The 19,857-nt window shown below is 42.7% G+C and overlaps 2 protein-coding genes across 2 annotated transcripts in view; one reads left to right on the top strand and one right to left on the bottom strand.

The window, feature by feature from the left end:
• Positions 1–19,857, bottom strand: part of LOC129701436 (dedicator of cytokinesis protein 2-like) — a 671,641-nt gene that overhangs the window by 282,582 nt on the left and 369,202 nt on the right. The gene's annotated exons all lie outside the window — the stretch shown is intronic.
• Positions 1,748–19,857, top strand: part of LOC129701437 (protein INSYN2B-like) — a 91,710-nt gene continuing 73,600 nt past the window's right edge. Inside the window, exon 1 of the mRNA XM_055642617.1 lies at positions 1,748–7,427. Coding sequence (XP_055498592.1) covers positions 6,211–7,427 — 1,217 coding nt within the window. The 5' untranslated portion in view covers positions 1,748–6,210. The remainder of the gene's footprint in view (positions 7,428–19,857) is intronic.

The raw sequence follows: 19,857 nt of genomic DNA, 5'->3' as shown, positions 1-19,857 counted from the left end.
CTTAGCTCAAGGTTGGAGACACTCACTGGTGTAGATTGCCTTCAGCTACACAGTTCAAGGAGCACTTCTACGAGGTGGTCTAGGCTATACAAGTGAACCTATCACAGTTAGGGGTGTCCACCCACTCCCACTTGACATGTGAACCCACAGTATATTACCGCAGCATTTGGTGCCAGTATTCTGATCTCTGCTTCTTGGGAAATGTCTGAGGTATTGCAGAAACTCAACCTGCCTCTTTCAAAGTGAGGAGCGAATGCACAATCCCCTCCGGACATCATCCCAGCAGTTGGATATTAGACACCAACCCCCACCCTCTGTCTGGAGTCACTCAAGGGGCAGCAATGAGACCAGCGAGTCAGAGACTCCCTCCACAGTATGAAGTATTGCATTGCAGCATATTTAATGATAGATCATGCTTGTGATGCTTTGGGGAAAATAGCAGCCAGTGCATGGCAGGGAAACGGGACCTGCTGTAATCATGGAATCAACAGGAACAAATGTACAGCTTCATTGCCCTTTTAATGGTGTACAGGAATGAACAGATTGCACTGATAGGCAGACTGTGGAACAGATTGAGACTGGATGGAGTGAACAGTATTTACAAAAGCACCAGCAATTTAGAATCTCAGACAGACTTGGCGAGGCTGAACTGACTGACTCACTGATAATTAGTTACCCAAATCCCACCTCTACTCCTGACCCAGAACCCCTCTGGTCTGAATGTGGTGCACAGTCCTCACGTGGAATGTGTAGGGAAAAGAGAGAGAGAGAGAGAGAGAGAGAGAGGGGGGAGAGAGGGGAGAGAGAGAGAGAGAGAGAGAGAGAGAGAGAGAGAGAGAGAGAGACACACAGCGACAGCACTGTGAGTTTGCCTCTGCTTTATTTGCTACCAGCGCTGCAGCTCAGATTGTAAATATTCTAAAGCTGTTTCTTGGTGGCATGGTACAGTACCATTGAACGGAGCTCTGATGAGATTTTTTTTCCCTCTGCTTCATGCTTCACCAGGACGAAGTCACGATTTGACCGAATTACACGTTGCTGTGATAAAATGAGGGCTGGGGGTGGTGAAGGGGTGACTGTGGAGCTGGTCTCACTAAAGCCTGTGCTGCTTTCGTCAGGTTGCTAACTTCAGAGGTCTCCTCGAGAGAAGAGTTGAAAATGGACTCCTGCGTTCGCTCTCGTAGCATGTCATGGATATCGCACAACGGTGGAAAATTAGCAGGTGAGGAGCATTTCAGTAACATTATTAACCTGCAGAACTTGCAATGTAATCAGAAAGCATGTTGCTTGTAAAAGGGGGCAACTCCTGATATGCTTTTAAACTGCCTTGTCAAGGTGCATTAACCTCGACGTATGAGTCAAATCAGCATCTTAAATCAGTGTTAAGCCTACAGCTTTAATGATCTATGAGGTGACAGAGAGGCTCTGCATTTTAATCACTTCATCTTCACATCTGCTTCCTGCTCTGTATCTGCTGAGTTATTCTGGTGCTTGATCTAATATATCATATAAACAGTGGCTCGTTCAAGGTTGTTCAGTCCCGTCTCCCCTGTCCGGCCTAAGCCTCTCCGCCCTATCCGTGGCAGCCGCAAGGCACCTCACGCACCCATGATCCACACCCAGCCAGAGGGACTGCTATGGCAGGGAGAGACAGAGAGACAGATACAGTGACAGAAAGAAGGAGAACCAGAGACAGGGGCTGAAAGAGAGACGGAGTGAGAAAGAGAAACACAGGGAGAGACAAGGAGAGTTGGGGGAGAAACAGAGAGGGAGACTGTAGTGTTGAATCAAGGGGAAGTGAGACAGGAATCCTTGTCTGAAGAAGGGTCTCGACCCGAAACGTCACCAATTCCTTCACTACATAGATGCTGCCTCACCCGCTGAGTTTCTCCAGCATTTTTGTCCACCAGGAATCCTTGTCAGTATCCTTGCCCGGAACAACTTGCTAATGGCACTTTGCAACTACTTGGAGGAAGAGTGCAGGGATAGTTAAAAGTGAATAACAATTGATATATTTTTCTACTGATGCAATACCCAACTTTTACATTGGCCCTGTATTTGTTCTCTGAAGATGTTCTGAAACAGGTCTGTAGATGATTGGAAGTGCAGTGGTGGCCATGTAAATATGCATTAATACCTCATTTCAATCCCTCAGGCTTCACTGAAGTATTGCAGGTGGGAATTTATCTATTACATTTCTGTTAAAGTCTTTTCACTTTAAATTTAAGTCAAAATGAAGAGTAACAGGAAGCAGAGACAGATTTTATTTTTTTTTTAAATGAGAGAGGAACACTTCAATTTGCACCATTCCTCCCACTGCCCACTGCCCAATATACTGGAAACGTTGCAGAGGCAACTGGGTGCCTTGAAGAGTAACAGAGATAGGAATAGAAATGCAGCGTAGACTGGTTAGTTGGGCCAAATGGTCTCCCTCATCTCTACTAATTTGACAATCCCCTTGAGAGCTGACCCATTTCTAAGAGATCCTAATGATAGGTTTACTTTCCAGTTAATATATGGCTGGCAAAGATTGAGAACATGGTAGATTATTTCCCTTTAAAATGGTAATTTAAGAAGCCTTTATTAGCTCCGAGCATGCAGAGCTTGCAAAGATGCCAACAGTTCTGTATGGGTTTCAGGCAAAAGCTTGATATCTCTAACAGTTTCAGCATAGTCGAAGCTTCCTTCTTATTTCGATTCTTCACCCCTCCCTGAGATGTCCATCTTTGCTGGGGTTAGGCACCAGGGAGATCAGGGCTAGAAATGTAACTTAGTCAACTGGCAATAAGTATGTGTGAGAATATGAAACTTCAGTGGAACTGAATGTGTAGAGGTGAATCAAAACTGTGGCCATTAATTATTCTCATGTGAAATTAGTCTGGGTGATCCAGGACAATTTCCCCCGAGGTCTTTTTCTTCATTAGCCTTTCTTAATTCCAAGTCTAGACAATAAATAGTGGCAATTGTCCAGTCCCATCCTGTTTATATCCTGACACCCATATACCAGCAGAGGTCAGTGAACAGTGAGCAGAAGCATTTCTCCGCTTAACCCTGGTTATTAAGTCCAGCTGTAGTATTTAAGAGCATACTCAGATCAGATGAGGATTTGCTTAGGCAATCTAATTTCCAATCCATGCTTATATTGAACAAAAACAGCAACAAAAAATATTTAACCACATATGAAACATCCTTTATATTATAAGTAATTTTCAAAAGGGTGGTAGATGCACTGGATAAATGCAGTAACAACCTTCGCTATAAAATGGTAAGCTGATTGGTTTTCTAACAGCTTTTCCTTATGCTGTCTGAATTAGGCAAAAAGTAACACTAGCCTTTAAGGAGGTTTATCATTTCATGAGGATCTATTGGCATAAAATATGCTAATGCATCCCCTTGCCTTTAACTAGACCTGTTCAATGTTTTCTACGCAGTTATAACTGTGAACAGAGTCACAAGTCTGTTGTTGGTACTTGGTTATACATCTAGTAATGGTGTACAAGACCCACCCAACCAGCACTGCACTAACAAAGGCATGTTTGGGCCAAGCATTGGTGTCAGCTATCACTTAACCTTGGTGGACCTGCTAAAGATTTCACGTCAAGGTTAACTGTCTTTAACCACCTCAAGAGTCCAACGGCATAGTTTTAGTTATCAAATGAAGTATTCCATGGAATGGAACTAGAAATGTTTAATTTAATGGCCTTTGTCCTTGAAAGTGGATTTTCCGATTGCTCCAATCCTGCAAATAAACTCGGAATGTCAGCAACACTTCTACAACTGAACCTCCAGTGAATGTACTTGAGTCAATAATTTTACTGCATTATCCTGCATTACTATAACGAGAAAAATAGTTCAGTTAAGTACTTGGCATGCGAACCCTCTGGGACATTCTGAAATTGTTAAATGTTCTACATTTTCCAAGTTTTCTCTTCATATTCCTACTTAAAGTCAAAATACAAAACAGTGGATTGTGGGCAAGGATTCAATTTTAACTCTTTGCCGTTCAGCTTAAAAAAATATTTTTAAATGCTCTACACTCTTGTTTTCAATTCTCTTTCCCTTAGACTCCTATTGTTCAAATATAGTCATGCCTGTACCATTCTACCCCTCAGTACTGGCCCCAACTCATCACTCCTCATTAACTGGTGACACAAAGACTGCAGATAGAATCCAGAGCAACACACAATCTGCTGGAGAAACTCACTTGTATAGACAGTATCAGTGACCAAGGAGTGGTCAACGTTGTGGTCGATACCTTGTATCAGCGTTCTCCAGCCCTGATCATAAGGTCATAAGTTCATATGTGATAGGCAGAATTAGGCCATTCGGCCCATCAAATCTCCGCCATTCAAACATGAGCGATCTATCTCTCTCTCCTTTCCCCATTCTCCTGCCATCTCCCCACAACCTCTGACACTTGTACTAATAAAGAATCTATCTATCTCTGCCTAAAAAATATCCATTGATTTGGCCTCCACAGCCTTCTGTGGCAAAGAATTCCACAGATTCGCCACCCTCTGACTAAAGAGATTCCTCCTCATCTCCTTCCTAAAGGAATGTCATTTCATTCTAAGGCTATCACCTGATACAGGGTTTTGATTCAAAACATCGACCATTCCATCCCTCTCCCCACCGCACAGATGCTGCTCGACTCGCTGTGCGTCCTCTTGCAAAATTGCGCGTCACTCTTCATTGACTGTCCCTGCCAGACTACTGAGCACCTGGTGGACTTTGAGAGCCATCGCTGTAGAGTTATTCCCATCCTTGCTGACGCGACATGGACCTCCAACAACTCCCGCAGCGGTTGCTGGAAACAAATCCCGACTATTTATTCACAAATCTTGTCCTAACTGTAGTTTTCTGGCTAATACTGAATAATTGGTACATCGGATAGCATGTCTGATCTGTGTAGGAAGGAACTGCAGATGCTGGTTCAAACTGAAGATAGACACAAAATGCTGGAGCATCTCAGCGGGAATGGCAGCATCTCTGGAGAGAAGGAATGGGTGAAGTTCTGAAGAAGGGTCTTGACCCGAAATGTCAACCAGTCTTTCTCTCCAGAGATGCTGCCTGTCCCGCTGAGCATATCTGATCTATTTGGATACCATGCAAAACAAAGCTTTTCACTGTACCTCGGTACATGTGGTAATAAACATAAACCTGAACCTTATACCAAACACTGTAAATGGAAGTTAGAAATTTGTAGGACAAAAATACAAAATCCTTCAGCAACTGAGCCTTTGGTGATTGAGATATGGCTTTGAAGGAAATGAAAGGGAACCAACTTAGAAGGTGATTTAGAATTGGAAATCACATTATCCTTTTTCTTAAATTGAAATGTTCACCCCGAGCAAGACATTAAATGCTTTACCTTTTGTATTCCATTTCTAGAAACAACTGTGATTTTCCACAACCAATTGTCCACAGTGTTCTCAAGTCTCCAGCTCTGGTTTTTAGGGGCCTACCTCCAAATTTGAGAGTTACTGAAGATTGCCTCAGCAGTCTGCACCTGGCATGCACCAGAAAGCAATGGAATCTATTCCAATAGACCTCGCTCTGATTTAATTTCGCGGCACTGATCTTTCTCTCCCCCCACCCCCCTGACTCGGAGCTGATTGGGTTTCTCCGGCTGAGGAGGAAAAGACTTGGCGGAATGGAGACTGTTCTCGGTGGGACCCACTGGAACCTATCGCCACGAGTAAGGGAACCCACCCAAGGAACTTGTCACAGGAACTGTTGTGGCTTCCCAATTTGCAGAACCCAAGCCTTCCCAGAAACTTGAGAAACTCTCGCTCTCTGAGATCGACTGCGCAGAATTGCTTTCTTTGTTACAGTTTTGTTCAGTGTTCATGTGGCAGTCCCGAAAATAGCTTTTGTATCATTTTACAATGGGGGCCAGGATGGATTGCAAAGCCACAAAGCACAGTTGTTACAGTTTCAATTAAACCCAGAGATGTCAAGGTCTTTACTTCTCTTTTCTGATTCGCACTTCAACTTTTGACAGAATGTTTTTTTCCTCGTCCGCCTACCTATCTGTCAGCTGTTACACATCCTTCAGTTTACTAAGCATTAGGAACAATTTCGACCTAAACCATTGATCTTTCGTTGTGGTTCAGTCTGAGACACACTGACTTTAGTTGTTTTGGCCAGGGAGTTATTTTTACCTGCAACTCACAGCCACGATTCTGCCCCTTGTCATCGAGTACGGTGATGGGTCGTAAAGAAAGCAATTGCTTGCAAGCTTCAAGGTGTCATAGTGCTCCACTCCAGGACTCAAAGGTTCGCTCCCTTGAGCTCAAACAAGGCCAAACTTCAGGTGACCCCACCAACCAAGTGCAAGAGAGCAAGGGCAAAGTTCAGCAAGTGCACTTCAAGGAGGAACAGGCGTCCAACATGAGGGAGAAGACTGAAGGAAAGCCTGCACCAAAAGGCAAAGCACAACGTCCCAGGCCACAGGGACTGGCCAGCTGCTCGCTGGTCATACCCAAGAGACAAGGGGTTCTCAAAAGCATCGCTATTCAGACCTCGCCAAGTCTGAGAAAGCACCTTCCAAGGTTCAAAGGCAAATTGAGGAACAGCAGCAAATCAGCCAAGGGCTCCATGTTAATGGAGTCAGTTAAAGATGCAGGGGCCACCGCCACTGGCAAAGGCCTGGCCTTGGATGTGACCAATGCCGCGACACAGGTTGAAAGGACTGAGCCCAGCTTAACCCAGGTGAAAGGAGCTGTGAGGGAATCTTCTGAGCCGAGCACCTGTAGCATGGTCAGCAGGAAGCCCTCATCAAAATCACCAGAGCCCAAACTACCAGAGACACAGTGCGAGGGGTCAGCTTCATGCCACTGCCCAGATATCTCTGCTGAAGCACACAACTCTGGGAAATTAATGGTTTTGGACCATCCATCGGATCCTGGATTTCCTCATTCCAACGCTGGTGACTCCTTGACTGAAAGTACACCGAGTGGGAATGGTTCACATCCAAATTGCTCTGGTCTGCACAAACTGGAATCAGTGTCGGCACAGCCGTCTATTGCAGCCGAGCCTGGAGGGGACGGCCAGTGCAAGGATAAGGTTTGGCCAGAGTGTTCAGACTGTCCTCCCGACTGTGTCGGCAAGAGTGAACAAGCGGGCAGAGATGTTCCAAAATCCACGTCATGCACACTAAATGAGGACAAGGCAGGCATCTCGGGCACTGATCCTGCTTCAGACAACGTTCCTAATCACACAACCTCCTGTAACATGGAAATAAAAGCTGAAACCAGCAAAAGGATTAAGGAAATTAATCAAATCCATCTGACACAAGGGGACTTATTTGATCTACAAGGCAGGATGCAGTTCATTGAGGATACCCTACAGTCAAATGAACACCAGATCAAAGTCCTTCTGAATGTAATTCAGGACATGGAGAAAACAAAAGCACTTAATGAAGGGTACGATGGCTTTTATTACATTTTCCGTTCCTTGTAACATTTGTCTCCCCCCCCCCCCCCCCCCCCCTCCCCCTCTCCCATTTACTTCCCAATTTTTTAACATTTTGAGGTTTGGTGGTGTTCAGTCACAAACCAATGTGTCCTAGTCTGCTGAGGTCTGATGGTTTACCAGGTGGATATGTGCAGCGAGATGACTGAATTGAGCACACTGTGAGAGCAGGAAAAGTAAAACAGTTCTTCAACGTATTTCCCTAATCAACCAGACACTGTGCCTCTTAGGCTCAACCTCAATTAAAAACCATATCTCCACATCCTTTGTAACAATGGGGGGGGAGTAAAAATCCACCACTAAAGCTCTTATAAATGCCAATTAACTTCACATTACAATCCTTTGGGGTAAAAGTTCTCCAGTTTTATGACCCTTTGTGTAAGAGAGTGATTCCTTATGATTTGCCTCATTGGTTAATCTTTAAATTTAACATCGTTCAAATCCTTATTTCCCCACTAGAGGAAATAGTTCCTCTACAACGCGCCCTTTTATTTTCACCTATTGCTTTAATCACCTTTAACACTTTTTGCCCAAGTGATACAATCCCTTTATAGATCAGTCAACATAATGTAACACACCAATCCCATTCGCGTATCGGTGATTCAACACAATGCCTATTCTGGATGTCATATTAATATGAGATGCTCAGAAATAAACATAGTAGTCCAGATAGGGTATAACCAAGATACCATATAACTTTGGTGTCACTTTGCGTTCCAGTGTGACTCGGGTAAAATATGATGTCCACCTAGGACAAAGGCTTTCAAATACATAGGCAGGACAAATGGGATTAGATGCCCATGCATCTTTAAATGTTAAGCAATGACAATGAAGGATAAATAAACCTAATTAAGTTGGTATAATTGAACCAATAATTTATCCAAATTGCTATAAAATATGGTGGAAATACTAAACATGTTAGGTAGCATCTGTGGTGAAAGTAGCAGTTAACATTTCGGGTTGCTCCCATGTTTTTCCATGACATGGAGAGATGCCATCAGGCCCATGGAACATATGCAAGCCTCAGCAAAATGCCACTCCCCACTTATTTCCCAATTTTCCAACTCTCCCACAATCACATCAACTCCCCCTTTGTTCCCACAGACAACAATGACACTTGAGGCAATTTACACTGGCTAATTAACCTATCAACCCCAAACCTCAACCCAGCACAAAAGCCGAACATCAGGAGGAAACGCCCCTAGTCCAAGTCCACCTAACCCACCAATTTGTATACATTGGGTATGCAAGCAAAGAATTTCACTGTGCCTTGTCACAGGTGACAAGAAAGCATTCCATTCCATTCCATTCCATAGTCTCAGGAGAATGTGCCAACATTGCAAGGATAGGACCGGTGCTGGGGATTAAATTATAGTTGTATAAGCTGCGATACAGCTGCATGCACCACTGCTGCACCACAGGTCCACCTCTCAGAAATTGATGAAAGATCTTTGACCTGAAATGCTGGTGTTGATTCGCTTACCGCAAATGCCATCTGACTCATTGTTATTTCAGATTTCCAGTTTTTTTAACTTTTCAATTGCCTGGTTTTAAATTAGCCATGTCAGGTTGAGATCCAGTATGCAGAGGATAGAGCATTGAAACTGGTTATTGAGGCATTCTCTGACCTTCTTTCCTTGATGATTTATTCCTTGAGTACCTATTCCCAATGAGTCCTTAAATGTGAGCTCCATGTGTACCCTCTGCAAATCCTCATCATTCCTGTAACTACTTCCTTTGTAATGCTTTTGATAATATTATACTCTTTTATAATTATGGCCCTTAATCCAATTCCCCTTCAACTGTGCTTCTAATGTTTGAAAGCATAATAAAAAAGTACTTTTACTAGTGTTTCCAAGCCTTCTAATGTCTCGAGAAAGAAACACTAGCCTGGTTAGTCTTTCTTTAGAGTAATAAGCACTTCTGGTGTCTTCTTTGTAAGACTTTTCTACACCCATCCTGGTGTCTTCTTTGTGACAAGAAGAACACTTTAGGTTTGTTCAGCTTAGTTTGGAGATGAAGCATGGAAACAGGTTCCTCAGCCCACGCAGTCCATGCAGACTATGAATCACTCCGTCACTTTAGTTCAATGGTATCTCACTTTCTCATCCACTCTTTACACACCAGGGGCAATTTATAGATGCCAATTAACTTACAAACATGCACATTTTGGGGGAGGAAACCAGGCCACCCGAAGGGAAAATCCAGGCAGTCACAGGGAGAACATGCAAACTCCACTCGGAAAGCACTTAGAGTCAGGACCAAATCCCGGTCTCTGGTGCTGCGAGGTAGCAGCTTTATCCGATGTACCATTGTGCTGCCTATCCACGCACACAGACATAAATTGCCAAAAATATTAACCAGAAATGGGTATGTTTTGTTTAAAGTCCATATATAAGCCATTCACAATGAATACCATTGGATTGCATAATTCACATATGAACCAATATATCATCTGTATCATGTGTTTTTGCAGTGTGTCTTGATGTGTGTGACCCTCCGCATCCCTTTCTGTTCACCCACTGGGCAATCCCAAGAGATGTTTGAACACTTGGAAATGTCAGATTTGCATTTGTGGGGGGTACACAACAGTTACTGCGAGAAGCCCAAATGTGTCATCAAATGAGAAAGCTTAAGTAGAATAATCGTTCTTCTTTGCTCTCACATTTGCAATGGTAACAGATGACTGCAATGTACTATTAAACCTTCTATAAGTAGACCCCATCTGTTGATGAAGAACGTTATATAACATTGATTGAAATGGGTTACAGGCAATTGCAAGTTTCTGCAACCCGTATCGCATCCCTAAGTTATCATCAAATTAAAAAATTAGGAGCCTTCGAGATGGTCTGCCAACACTAGTTTTACAATATCACACAAAATCAGCATCCACTGTATCATAACCGTTGAACAACACTTGACAAGATCCCATAATTTGCATAAAGACAATGCCAGAAATTACAGGGTGTATAGTGTGATAATTACAGTGTAATTATAAAAAATAGATTTTTTTTCCCTATACACCAATTAGTTTTCCCATCTGGGCTTTGCTTGTTTTATTGATTCTACTTTTTTATTTAAACTTGTTTCAGAGAAGTGTCCAGCATGGGTCAGGCATAATTTATTGGCCGTTTCTTAATTAACAGTGAGCCTTCATAAAGTTTTACAACCCTCAGGTGGTCAGGTTTGCTCCCACCATCCAGTGATGTGCCAGTTGTAGATTAATTGGCCACTGTATATGATCCTAAACGTGTTGATGGATGGCAGGAGAGTTGGGATTTGTGGGAATTAATGAACATGCGAGCGAGGGTGTTACAGGGAAATAAGTGAGGGAATGGGATCAACGTGATTGTTCCAAGAGCCAGGAGACACTTGATGGGCTAAATGGTCTCCAAAGTTGGTAGAAAAGATGAAAAATAACTTACTCATATAGACCAAACAAATTAAGCTGTGGCATCACCAAGGACCCAAGGGCTATGATGTTGGTGGCAGGACTAGAGGTCACAGCCTCAGAATTAAAGGACTTTCTTTTAGGAAGGAGATGAAGAAGAATGTCTTCAGTCAGAGGGTGGTAAATCTGTGGAATTCTTTGCCACAGAAGGCTGTGGATGCCAAGTCAATGGGTATTTTTAAGGCAGAGATATATAAATTATTGATTAGTACGGATGTCAGGAGTTATGGGGAGAAGGCAGGAGAATGGGGTTAAGAGGGAGAGATAGATCAGCCATGATTGAATGGTGGAGTAGACTTGATTGGCTGAATGGCCTAATTCTGTTCCCATCACTTATAATAATAATAATACATTTTATTTTCGGGCGCCTTTCAAATCTCAAGGTCACCTTACAAAGATTAACTGAAGAGAAAAAAAACATATAGTCGGAGAATAATAAATAATAAGGACATCATCAATACACAAATTAAAGATAGAAATCGCTCCAAAGACACAAAATCAAAAAATCAAAAAAACACAATGTGACCATATGATTTTTTTAGTTTAGTTTAGAGATACAGTGCGGGAACAGGCCCTTCAGCCCACCGAGTCTGCTCCGACCAGCGATCCCCACACATCAGCACTACACACACTAGGGACAATTTACATTCATACCAAGCCAATTAACCTACATTCCTGTATGTCTTTGGAGTGTGGGAGAAAACTGAAGATCATGGAGAAAACCCACGCGGTCACGGGGAGAATGTACAAACTCCGTACAGACAGCACCTGTAGTCGGGATCAAACATGGGTCTCTGGTGCTGCAAGCGCTGTAAGGCAGCAGCTCTACTGCTGCAATACCGTGATCTTCTTAAGATGTATGACATTCATAATAACTTTATCATATGGATTCAAAACAAGCTTTATTCATAGAAGACAGAGGGTTGTGGAGTAAAGTAGATATTCTGGCAGGACGTCAGTGACTAGTGGAGTTCCTTAGGGATCTGAGCTGGACTCCTGCTGTTTGTAATATATATATATATATATATATATATGATTACAAGATAAATGTAGATGGATTGGTGAATAAGTTTACTGACAACACCAACATTGGAGGAGTTGCAGACAGTGAGGAATGCTGGCCGAACATACAGCATGATATAGATCAGCGGCAAAAATGGCCAGAGAAATGGCAGAAGGAGTTGAACCCAAGCAAGTGTAAGACGTTGCACTTTGAGAGGTTGAATGTAAGGGTGTATGACCATTAACCGCATTGATGTGCAGAGGGACCTTGGAGTCCAAGTTCATAGCCCACTGAAGGTGGAAGCACAAGTAGATAGGGTAGGAAAGTAGGCTTATGGTTGGCTTGCCTTCATTGCGAGGAGCATTGAATATAAGAGTCAGGAATTCATGGTGCAGCTGTATAGAACTTTGGTGAGGCTGCATTTAGAGTATCACACGCAGTTCTGGTCTTCTTACAGGCTTCTCCCTGCAGACTGGATCTATGGATTTTGGGGATATATGGACCTGACGCCTTTTCCCTCATGCTTGTGTTCAAATTGTTGTTATAAGTTGAAACCACCAGAGAGACCAGGCATGCAGCCACCCGCATCCCAGTTATAGGTGAAATTCAGCCATTACCACCTGAGCCTACATCTCCACATCTACTCAGCACCAGCCTCTATGTGCAGCAACAACACCAACAACAACTTGTGTTAAATATATCATCACTAATTAAATGTCCCAAAGGATTTACAAGTTATGTAATCAGACTAAATTTAACGATGACCCATATCATAAATTATCAGGACCAAAAATACTTTGACAAGGAGATTAGTTTTTGGCATCTTTTGTTGAAGGAGAGACAGAGAGGTTTCTGGAGAGGACTGTGTGCAGGCCAGCAATGGTGAATGGAAATATGGAAAAGACATGAGACCAAAATTGAATGTTTATAAAGGCGATGCGGTTGGAGATACCTTCAGAGGTAGGGAGGGCAAGACAATGGAAGGTCTGAAAATGGAAATAACAGTTTCCGTCCCAGTAATTGATCCACCTAATTTTCATAACATGTGCTCCCATTTTATTGTAGGTTATGGGATCATGCACTGATCTTTGGTGGTGAATCCGTGGAATTCTTTGCCGGGGAAAGCTGTGGAGGCCAAGTCAGTGGATATTTTTAAGGCAGAGATAGATAGATTTTTGATTAGGTGTCAGAGGTTTTTGTTTATTTCCCGCTATTTATTAAAAAACATCTAAAACAATGCACACTGTATCTCACACATTCCTTTAGTCTGCTACTCCCAAGAAGTCCATGCCAATTAGTCAAGCTGGAGCTGCACTTTGTGGGATCTCCTGGGCTCTCAATCCTCCCATGGTTCTCACACATTAGCTCCTGTCCAGTCTGAAGAAGGGTCTGACCCAAAACGTCACCCATTCCTTCTCTCCAGAGATGCTGCCTGTCCTGCTAAGTTACTCTAGCAGTTTGTGTCTCGCTCGTGAACTTTATCAGTTAGGATCCTCGGTTATGCTCTCCCACAAGCCTACTCTCTCTGCATCTTCCTTTCTTTCCTCCCCCTCCCCCCCCCCCCCCCCCCCCCCCCCCCCCCCCCGCCCCCGGCCTGACATCAGTCTGCAGAAGGATCTTGACCCGAAACGTCACCTATTCCTTCTCTACATAGAAGTATGTCGTTTCTTCAGCATTTTTGTCTACCTATGAACCTCTTAACTGATCATCAAATTTGCATCAGAACATGGAAGTGGTGTCTATATTACCCGCTCTGCATTAGAAGCCTGGCCAGATCTTCAGCCCTATTGATTTGAAATTGGACAGAGATTCTTACATTTGCTGCCGTCAACAGCAGTCATTTAAAACAATTAGGTTAACATCTCCTTTGTTTCCTCCCTTCCCTTCCTCATTCTTCTGAGTTGAAAACCATCCAGTACTGTCTGTATACATTTTCAGTGCAGCATCTTCTAGATATTGGCTTCCAGTAAAAGCTCTTCACATCCCACTCAAGTATCCTATAGTTCTACTTCCACCTGCCTTTGTCAAAAACACTTTAAAGTGCATATCAATCAAGCTCCTTGTTCTCATGTGCAACGTGGCACCATTAATGCTTTAGTGAGCCCTTTGCCTTCCTTGATTTTTTTTTGTGTCCTAATGGCTGTGTAAAAGCTTTTGCTATTTTTTTTATTTTGGAGGTCGTTAAATCTTTTTCATGCACCTTCTTAACAATGCTTATCTTTGCTTTCGTACTAACACAATTCTGTGATTTTCTTCTATGTTATTAGTCCCAGATGTAAATTTGCTTTTGCTTGTGTGCTTTAAATGAGTGATATAGTGGTGAATGCTTGTCGTTCTTCACATGAAATTTCTTTCCATTTGTAGTCTGAGAGCTAAATTTCGTCAGTTAATACCAATGACATTTAGAGCAGGTGACTAAAGCAAAAAAAAACCCCTTCATTGTGCTTCAAGCCTCCATCCACAGAATTGCTTTCCCGTTTGCTGCATTTTTATACATTAAAGTGTTACACTTGTTATTTAACCTGTACTGCGGAGTAAGTCACGATACTCCTGTTTTGTTGTGCAGGTAGGGTGCAGGTGGCTGGACAGGAGTCGGAGTTGTTATTGCTGAGAAATGGCCATTTGAGGAAGTGTGCAAGGACATAGCAGGGAAAGTGGAATCAATGAATGGTCTTTAGTCAAAAGTAATACTCTAGGAGAGAGCTGAAAATCACAATAACAATTTAGGGCGGCCACAGTGGCGCAGCAGTAGAGTTGCTGCCTCACAGCGCTTGCAACGCCAAAGACCCGGGTGCTGTCTGTACGGAGTTTGTCCGTTCTCCCTGTGATCACGTGGGCTTTCTCCGACATCTTCAGTTTAGACAATAGACAATAGCTGCAGGAGTAGGCCATTTGGCCCTTTCGAGCCAGCACCGCCATTCAATGTGATGATGGCTGATCATCCCCAATCAGTACCCCGTTCCTGCCTTCTCCCCATATCCCCTGGCTCCGCTATTTTTAAGAGCCCTATCTAGCTCTCTCTTTAAAGCATCCAAAGAACCCACCTCCACCGCCCTCTGAGGCAGAGAATTCTACAGACTCACCACTCTCTGTGAGAAAAAGTGTTTCCTCATCTCCGTTCTAAATGGCTTACTCCTTATTCTTAAACTGTGGCCCCTGGTTCTGGACTCCCCCAACATCGGGAACATGTTTCCTGCCTCTAGTATGTCCAAGCCCTTAACAATCTTATATGTTTCAATGAGATCCCTTCTTATCCTTCTAAACTCCAGAGGATACAAGCCCAGCTGCTCCATTCTCTCAGCAATGACAGTCCCGCCATCCCGGGAATTAACCTACTAAACCTACGCTGCACTCCCTCAATAGCAAGAATGTCCTTCCTCAAATTAGGGGACCATGTTTGCTCCCACACTCCAAAGACGTACAGTTTTGCAGGTTAATTGGCTTGGTTTATGTGTAAATTGGCCCTAGTGTGTGTAGGATAGTTATAATGTCGCTGGTCAGTGCGGACTCGGTGGGCCGAAGGGCCTGTTTTCGCGCTGTATCCCTAAACAATACTAAACTAAACTGCAGATGCTGGAATTCCAAAATAAAAACAGAAAATGCAGGAAACCGTTCACAAGACAGGAATCATTAGTGGAGAGAAAAACAGAGTTAAACAAATCAGGAGTGAAGGTCGTGAGCAATACTGGGAAAGAGAGAGAATAGCACACGAAGGACCTACTCAGCTCTTCATGTCTTTGCTGACTCTCTACAAGAACTGCTGTCTACTTCCAGCCACCATCTCTTTCCTACAAATTGTTTTCCACCATACATTTACCCAACTTCCTTTAGAAGGACACAATTGAACCTGCCTCCACCACAACCACCAGCAGTATATCCCAGATTCCAACATGAAAACATTTTCCTCATATCATCCTTCACTCTCTTCCGCATTACTTTATCCCTGTGACCTTCAGTCTGTGACCCCCCCATCAATGGGGACAGTCTCACATTGCCCACTCAGTCCAGACCCCTCATCATCTGATATATTTCTGCCAATTCTCCTCTCAGGCTTCTCCTTTACATAGCAAACAGTTCCAGCTTCTCTATTCTATCCTTGCAACTGTAGGCCATCATCCCAGGAAATACGTTTTCTGGATCCTCTTCAATGCCCTCATGACCATTCTATAATGAGGAGAGCACAACTGAATGCAATACTCTGTTTGAGGTCAGACCAATGTTTAATAAAAGTTTATTACTTTCCAACTTTATGCCTCCATTGATAAAGCTTAGAATTGTGTTTGGTTTATTCCTTCACTCCTTGTGAGTGAAGGAGTAACATTTGCCTTACATGACATATTTTCATCAGACTATGATTTTCATCTAACTTGTTAAGTTAAACATTCAACATGTTATTCAAAAATCAAGCTGGTGGATAATACTTAGAATTTTACTCATAGCCAAATTGTAAATCTATATCCTTTATTATTCTGAAGAAGGGTCTGAAGAAGGGTCTTGACCCGAAATGTCTGTGATGCTGTCTGTCCCGCTGAGTAACTCCAGCTTTTTGTGTCTATCCTTTATTATTATTTGCTTGTTGCCTAGTTTTTTTTCCAATTTCTTCCCATTTTGAAAAGCACAACACATATAACAGTAAACATGACTGCTTTAATAAACCTTGCATGTCCAAACACTTTATTTTTCACGTGAATAAAAACCTCATAAAACATTTGAAAGTGAAAATTCTTGGGCAGGAGTTACTCAACGCTAATTGTATGGTTCAAGGAAAATAAGTGCTTTCCTCACTCATTATTACTTTATAAACTAAAATTGTGCAATAACGATTATTTTGGAGTTAACAATTTAGATAAACGCTCGCATCGAATATTTCCACACATTTATATATTAGTTACTCCCTCTCTGTTCACAAGATGTTTACTTGGAATTACTTCTTAAATTCATGTTGGAGCATTTAATTCCAATTCAATCTAATGGATAATGTATATTGCTGCCAACACGGTTACCACAGTAACCGAGCTTACTACCAGAAAGCTGGGGAGGACCTCAGGCTGTTGTCAGTTGAGATGCCTCTGATAAAATTAGGACCCCGTTCACATTTTACCAGTGAACTGGCCAGAGGGAATATCATCAGTAAATTCCTCACTATTTATATGTGAACTGGTCAGCTGCCTTCCTCAAGGAACCAGCCAGAGCCACAGGGACTCCACATCCGCCTGCATCCTCTACAAAATATGGCTTCCTTTGGTATGGCCTAATATTGTTTGGGGCTTACCTGGATCACTGGTCATAAGCCATCATTTCTTTACCAACGGTAGACAAAAATGCTGGAGAAACTCAGCGGGTGAGGCAGCATCTATGGAGCAAAGGAAATAGGCAACGTTTCGGGCCGAAACCCTTCTTCAGACTCTGTTTCCTATATCCTTCGCTCCATAGATGCTGCCTCACTCGCTGAGTTTCTCCAGCATTTTTGTCTACCTTCAATTTACCAGCATCTGCAGTTCCTTCTTAAACATTTTTACCAACGTATTTCGCCACAGAAAAAAGATTGGCTCTTTCACATTGATGATATTCACTCAGCCAGCCCACGTGATACACTCCTGAAGAAAATCAGCTTCACTTTTTTTTGCAACATTCCTCATTGTAAGTTCCTGAGTCCACACTCTTAATATTTGAACGTTATATTCCAATTTTGTTTTATGCATTTCAAATAGCTACTTCTGCCCTCATTCCATGTTTTCTGTACATATGTCCTTTTGACACAGAGGAAGGTTATTCAGCCTGTTGAGTCTATGCTGATTTTCAGAGCATTCCCATTCCCCAACTAACTTTCACTGTAACTCACAATTCTATTCTCACAACATTGCCACCATCCATCCTCCTTCCTGAAGATTCTGGTACTTTCCTACAAATTTGGGCAGTTAACGGTGTAAAATTAACTTTCCATTTCATAAATCTTTTTAATGCATGGGGATATTGAGGAAACCCAGGCACATTAATTTAGTTTAGAGATACAACATGGAATATGGCCCTTCAGCCCACTGAGTCCATGCCAACCATACACACTCAAACCCCATACATTTGAGTTCTATGTTTCTCATCCATTCCATAAACACCAGGGCACATTTCCAGGTGTCAATATAACGCGTCTTTGGGATATGGGAGGAAACTGGAAACATGTGATCACAAGTCCAAAATGCAAGCTCAAGGCGAAGTGCACCAAAGGTGAAGATCGAACCTAGATCAGTGAACGTGTCACAGCGCTACCAGCTACACCACTCTGCCTCCCCAGGGAAAACTTCCAGTTTCCCAATGCACACCTATTCACACTATATTTTAAGTTACCTCTGACAGGAAAATGTAATTCCAGTGTGACAGGTTTATCAGCAGAGCATCAACATAATATTAGAAGTTGTACATGTAAGATTGAACTCGTGCAGATATGCGATTTTTGGGGGGAAATAAATGCAGTTACGACCGTGACCAATCATGACCTGTAGTCGGGAGTGATACGTGTGGAAAGAGCTGAAAATCACAATAACTGCAGATGCTGGAATACTGAAATAAAAACAGAAAATGCAGGTAACCCTCCACAAGTCAGGGAGCATTAGGGGAGAGGAAAGTAGAATTAACATTTCGGGTCTGAAGCCCTTGAACAGAACTGGGGAAAGAGAGAGAACACATTATTTTTAAATTGGAGATAGAGGACGGGGATTAAATTTAAAATAATTTTTTCTCCCTCCTTCTCACTTCTGGGCTCGGGCCTTAAATGTTCACTGTTTCTTTTGCCGCCGATGCTATCTCCAATTTAAAAATAATGCGTTCTCTCTCTTTCCCGAGTGTACGCAGCATTTTCTGGTATTGTTTTAAGAGAGCGCTTACTGCCAGCATTGCTAAGGAAGAATTGAGCCCTTTCATATATTTTTAATGGTTTCACCGTTTGCATGGTTGAACTTTCCTGAGACAGTTTCATATTACAGACCTTATGCCCCACAGTACAAATAAGAAAGCATCACTATAATCATTTAAAAATTCCAACTTGTTCTGTGAATCAAGTATGCATTAGTGAGTCCAGCACTGTACTGTTCCCACTGAAGTTAATATTGATCCAGACATATAGATTCACACCACATATCTCACTAGAGCACAAAGCACTGCCCTGTCATCACCAAAACACAACGTTGCCACTCAACCACATAGAGTGGCTAACGCAGTAAGAGAGAACTTCTAGAGCAGCACCGAAGATAGACGGAAAATGCTGGAGAAACTCAGCGGGACAGGCTTCATCAATGGATAGAAGGAATGGGTGACGTTTCGGTTCGAGACCCTTCTTCAGACTAAGAGGCAGGGAAGAGGGAGACACAGAAAGCAGCACTCATCACATTAGGGTTTTCTAAAGTGCTAGACGACCAATTAAGTATTCCTGATGCAAGATGCCACAAACTCCATAATGGTAATGGCTGAAAATCTCTTATTTTAATGGTCACTTGAATGCTAAATATTGACCAGGTCTCTGGGGAAGAATTAATTTGGTCTTTATGGAAAGATATGTGGGATCACCTGCTTCCACCTGAGGGGGCGCGTGGAGAGAAGAGATGAATGCGATACCATCAAGTGAAATTTGGATGAGCTTTCAGACCCTCAAGTCAAGTCAAGTCACTTTTATTTCTATAGCACATTTAAAAAACAACCCTCATTGACCAAAGTGCTTTACATTGGTGTAGGTACTAACGTTATACAACCCTGGTTATATAGGCCCTGGCTTCCCCATCACCATAACCTTGCTCTTGACCTCATTGTAGGAATGTACCTAATTTCATGAGAGTGCTTATGAACTGTAGAGGGAGCAGGGAGCAGGAAGAGGAGATGTCAAAGGAACACAGGGAAGTCCAATTTATGCATTATTCACTGCTGGACCTGTGCAGATGAT

The sequence above is a fragment of the Leucoraja erinacea genome, chromosome 11, assembly GCF_028641065.1.
Source record: "Leucoraja erinacea ecotype New England chromosome 11, Leri_hhj_1, whole genome shotgun sequence".
Lineage (NCBI taxonomy): Eukaryota > Metazoa > Chordata > Chondrichthyes > Rajiformes > Rajidae > Leucoraja > Leucoraja erinaceus.
This window is presented reverse-complemented; position numbering and strand designations above follow the sequence as displayed.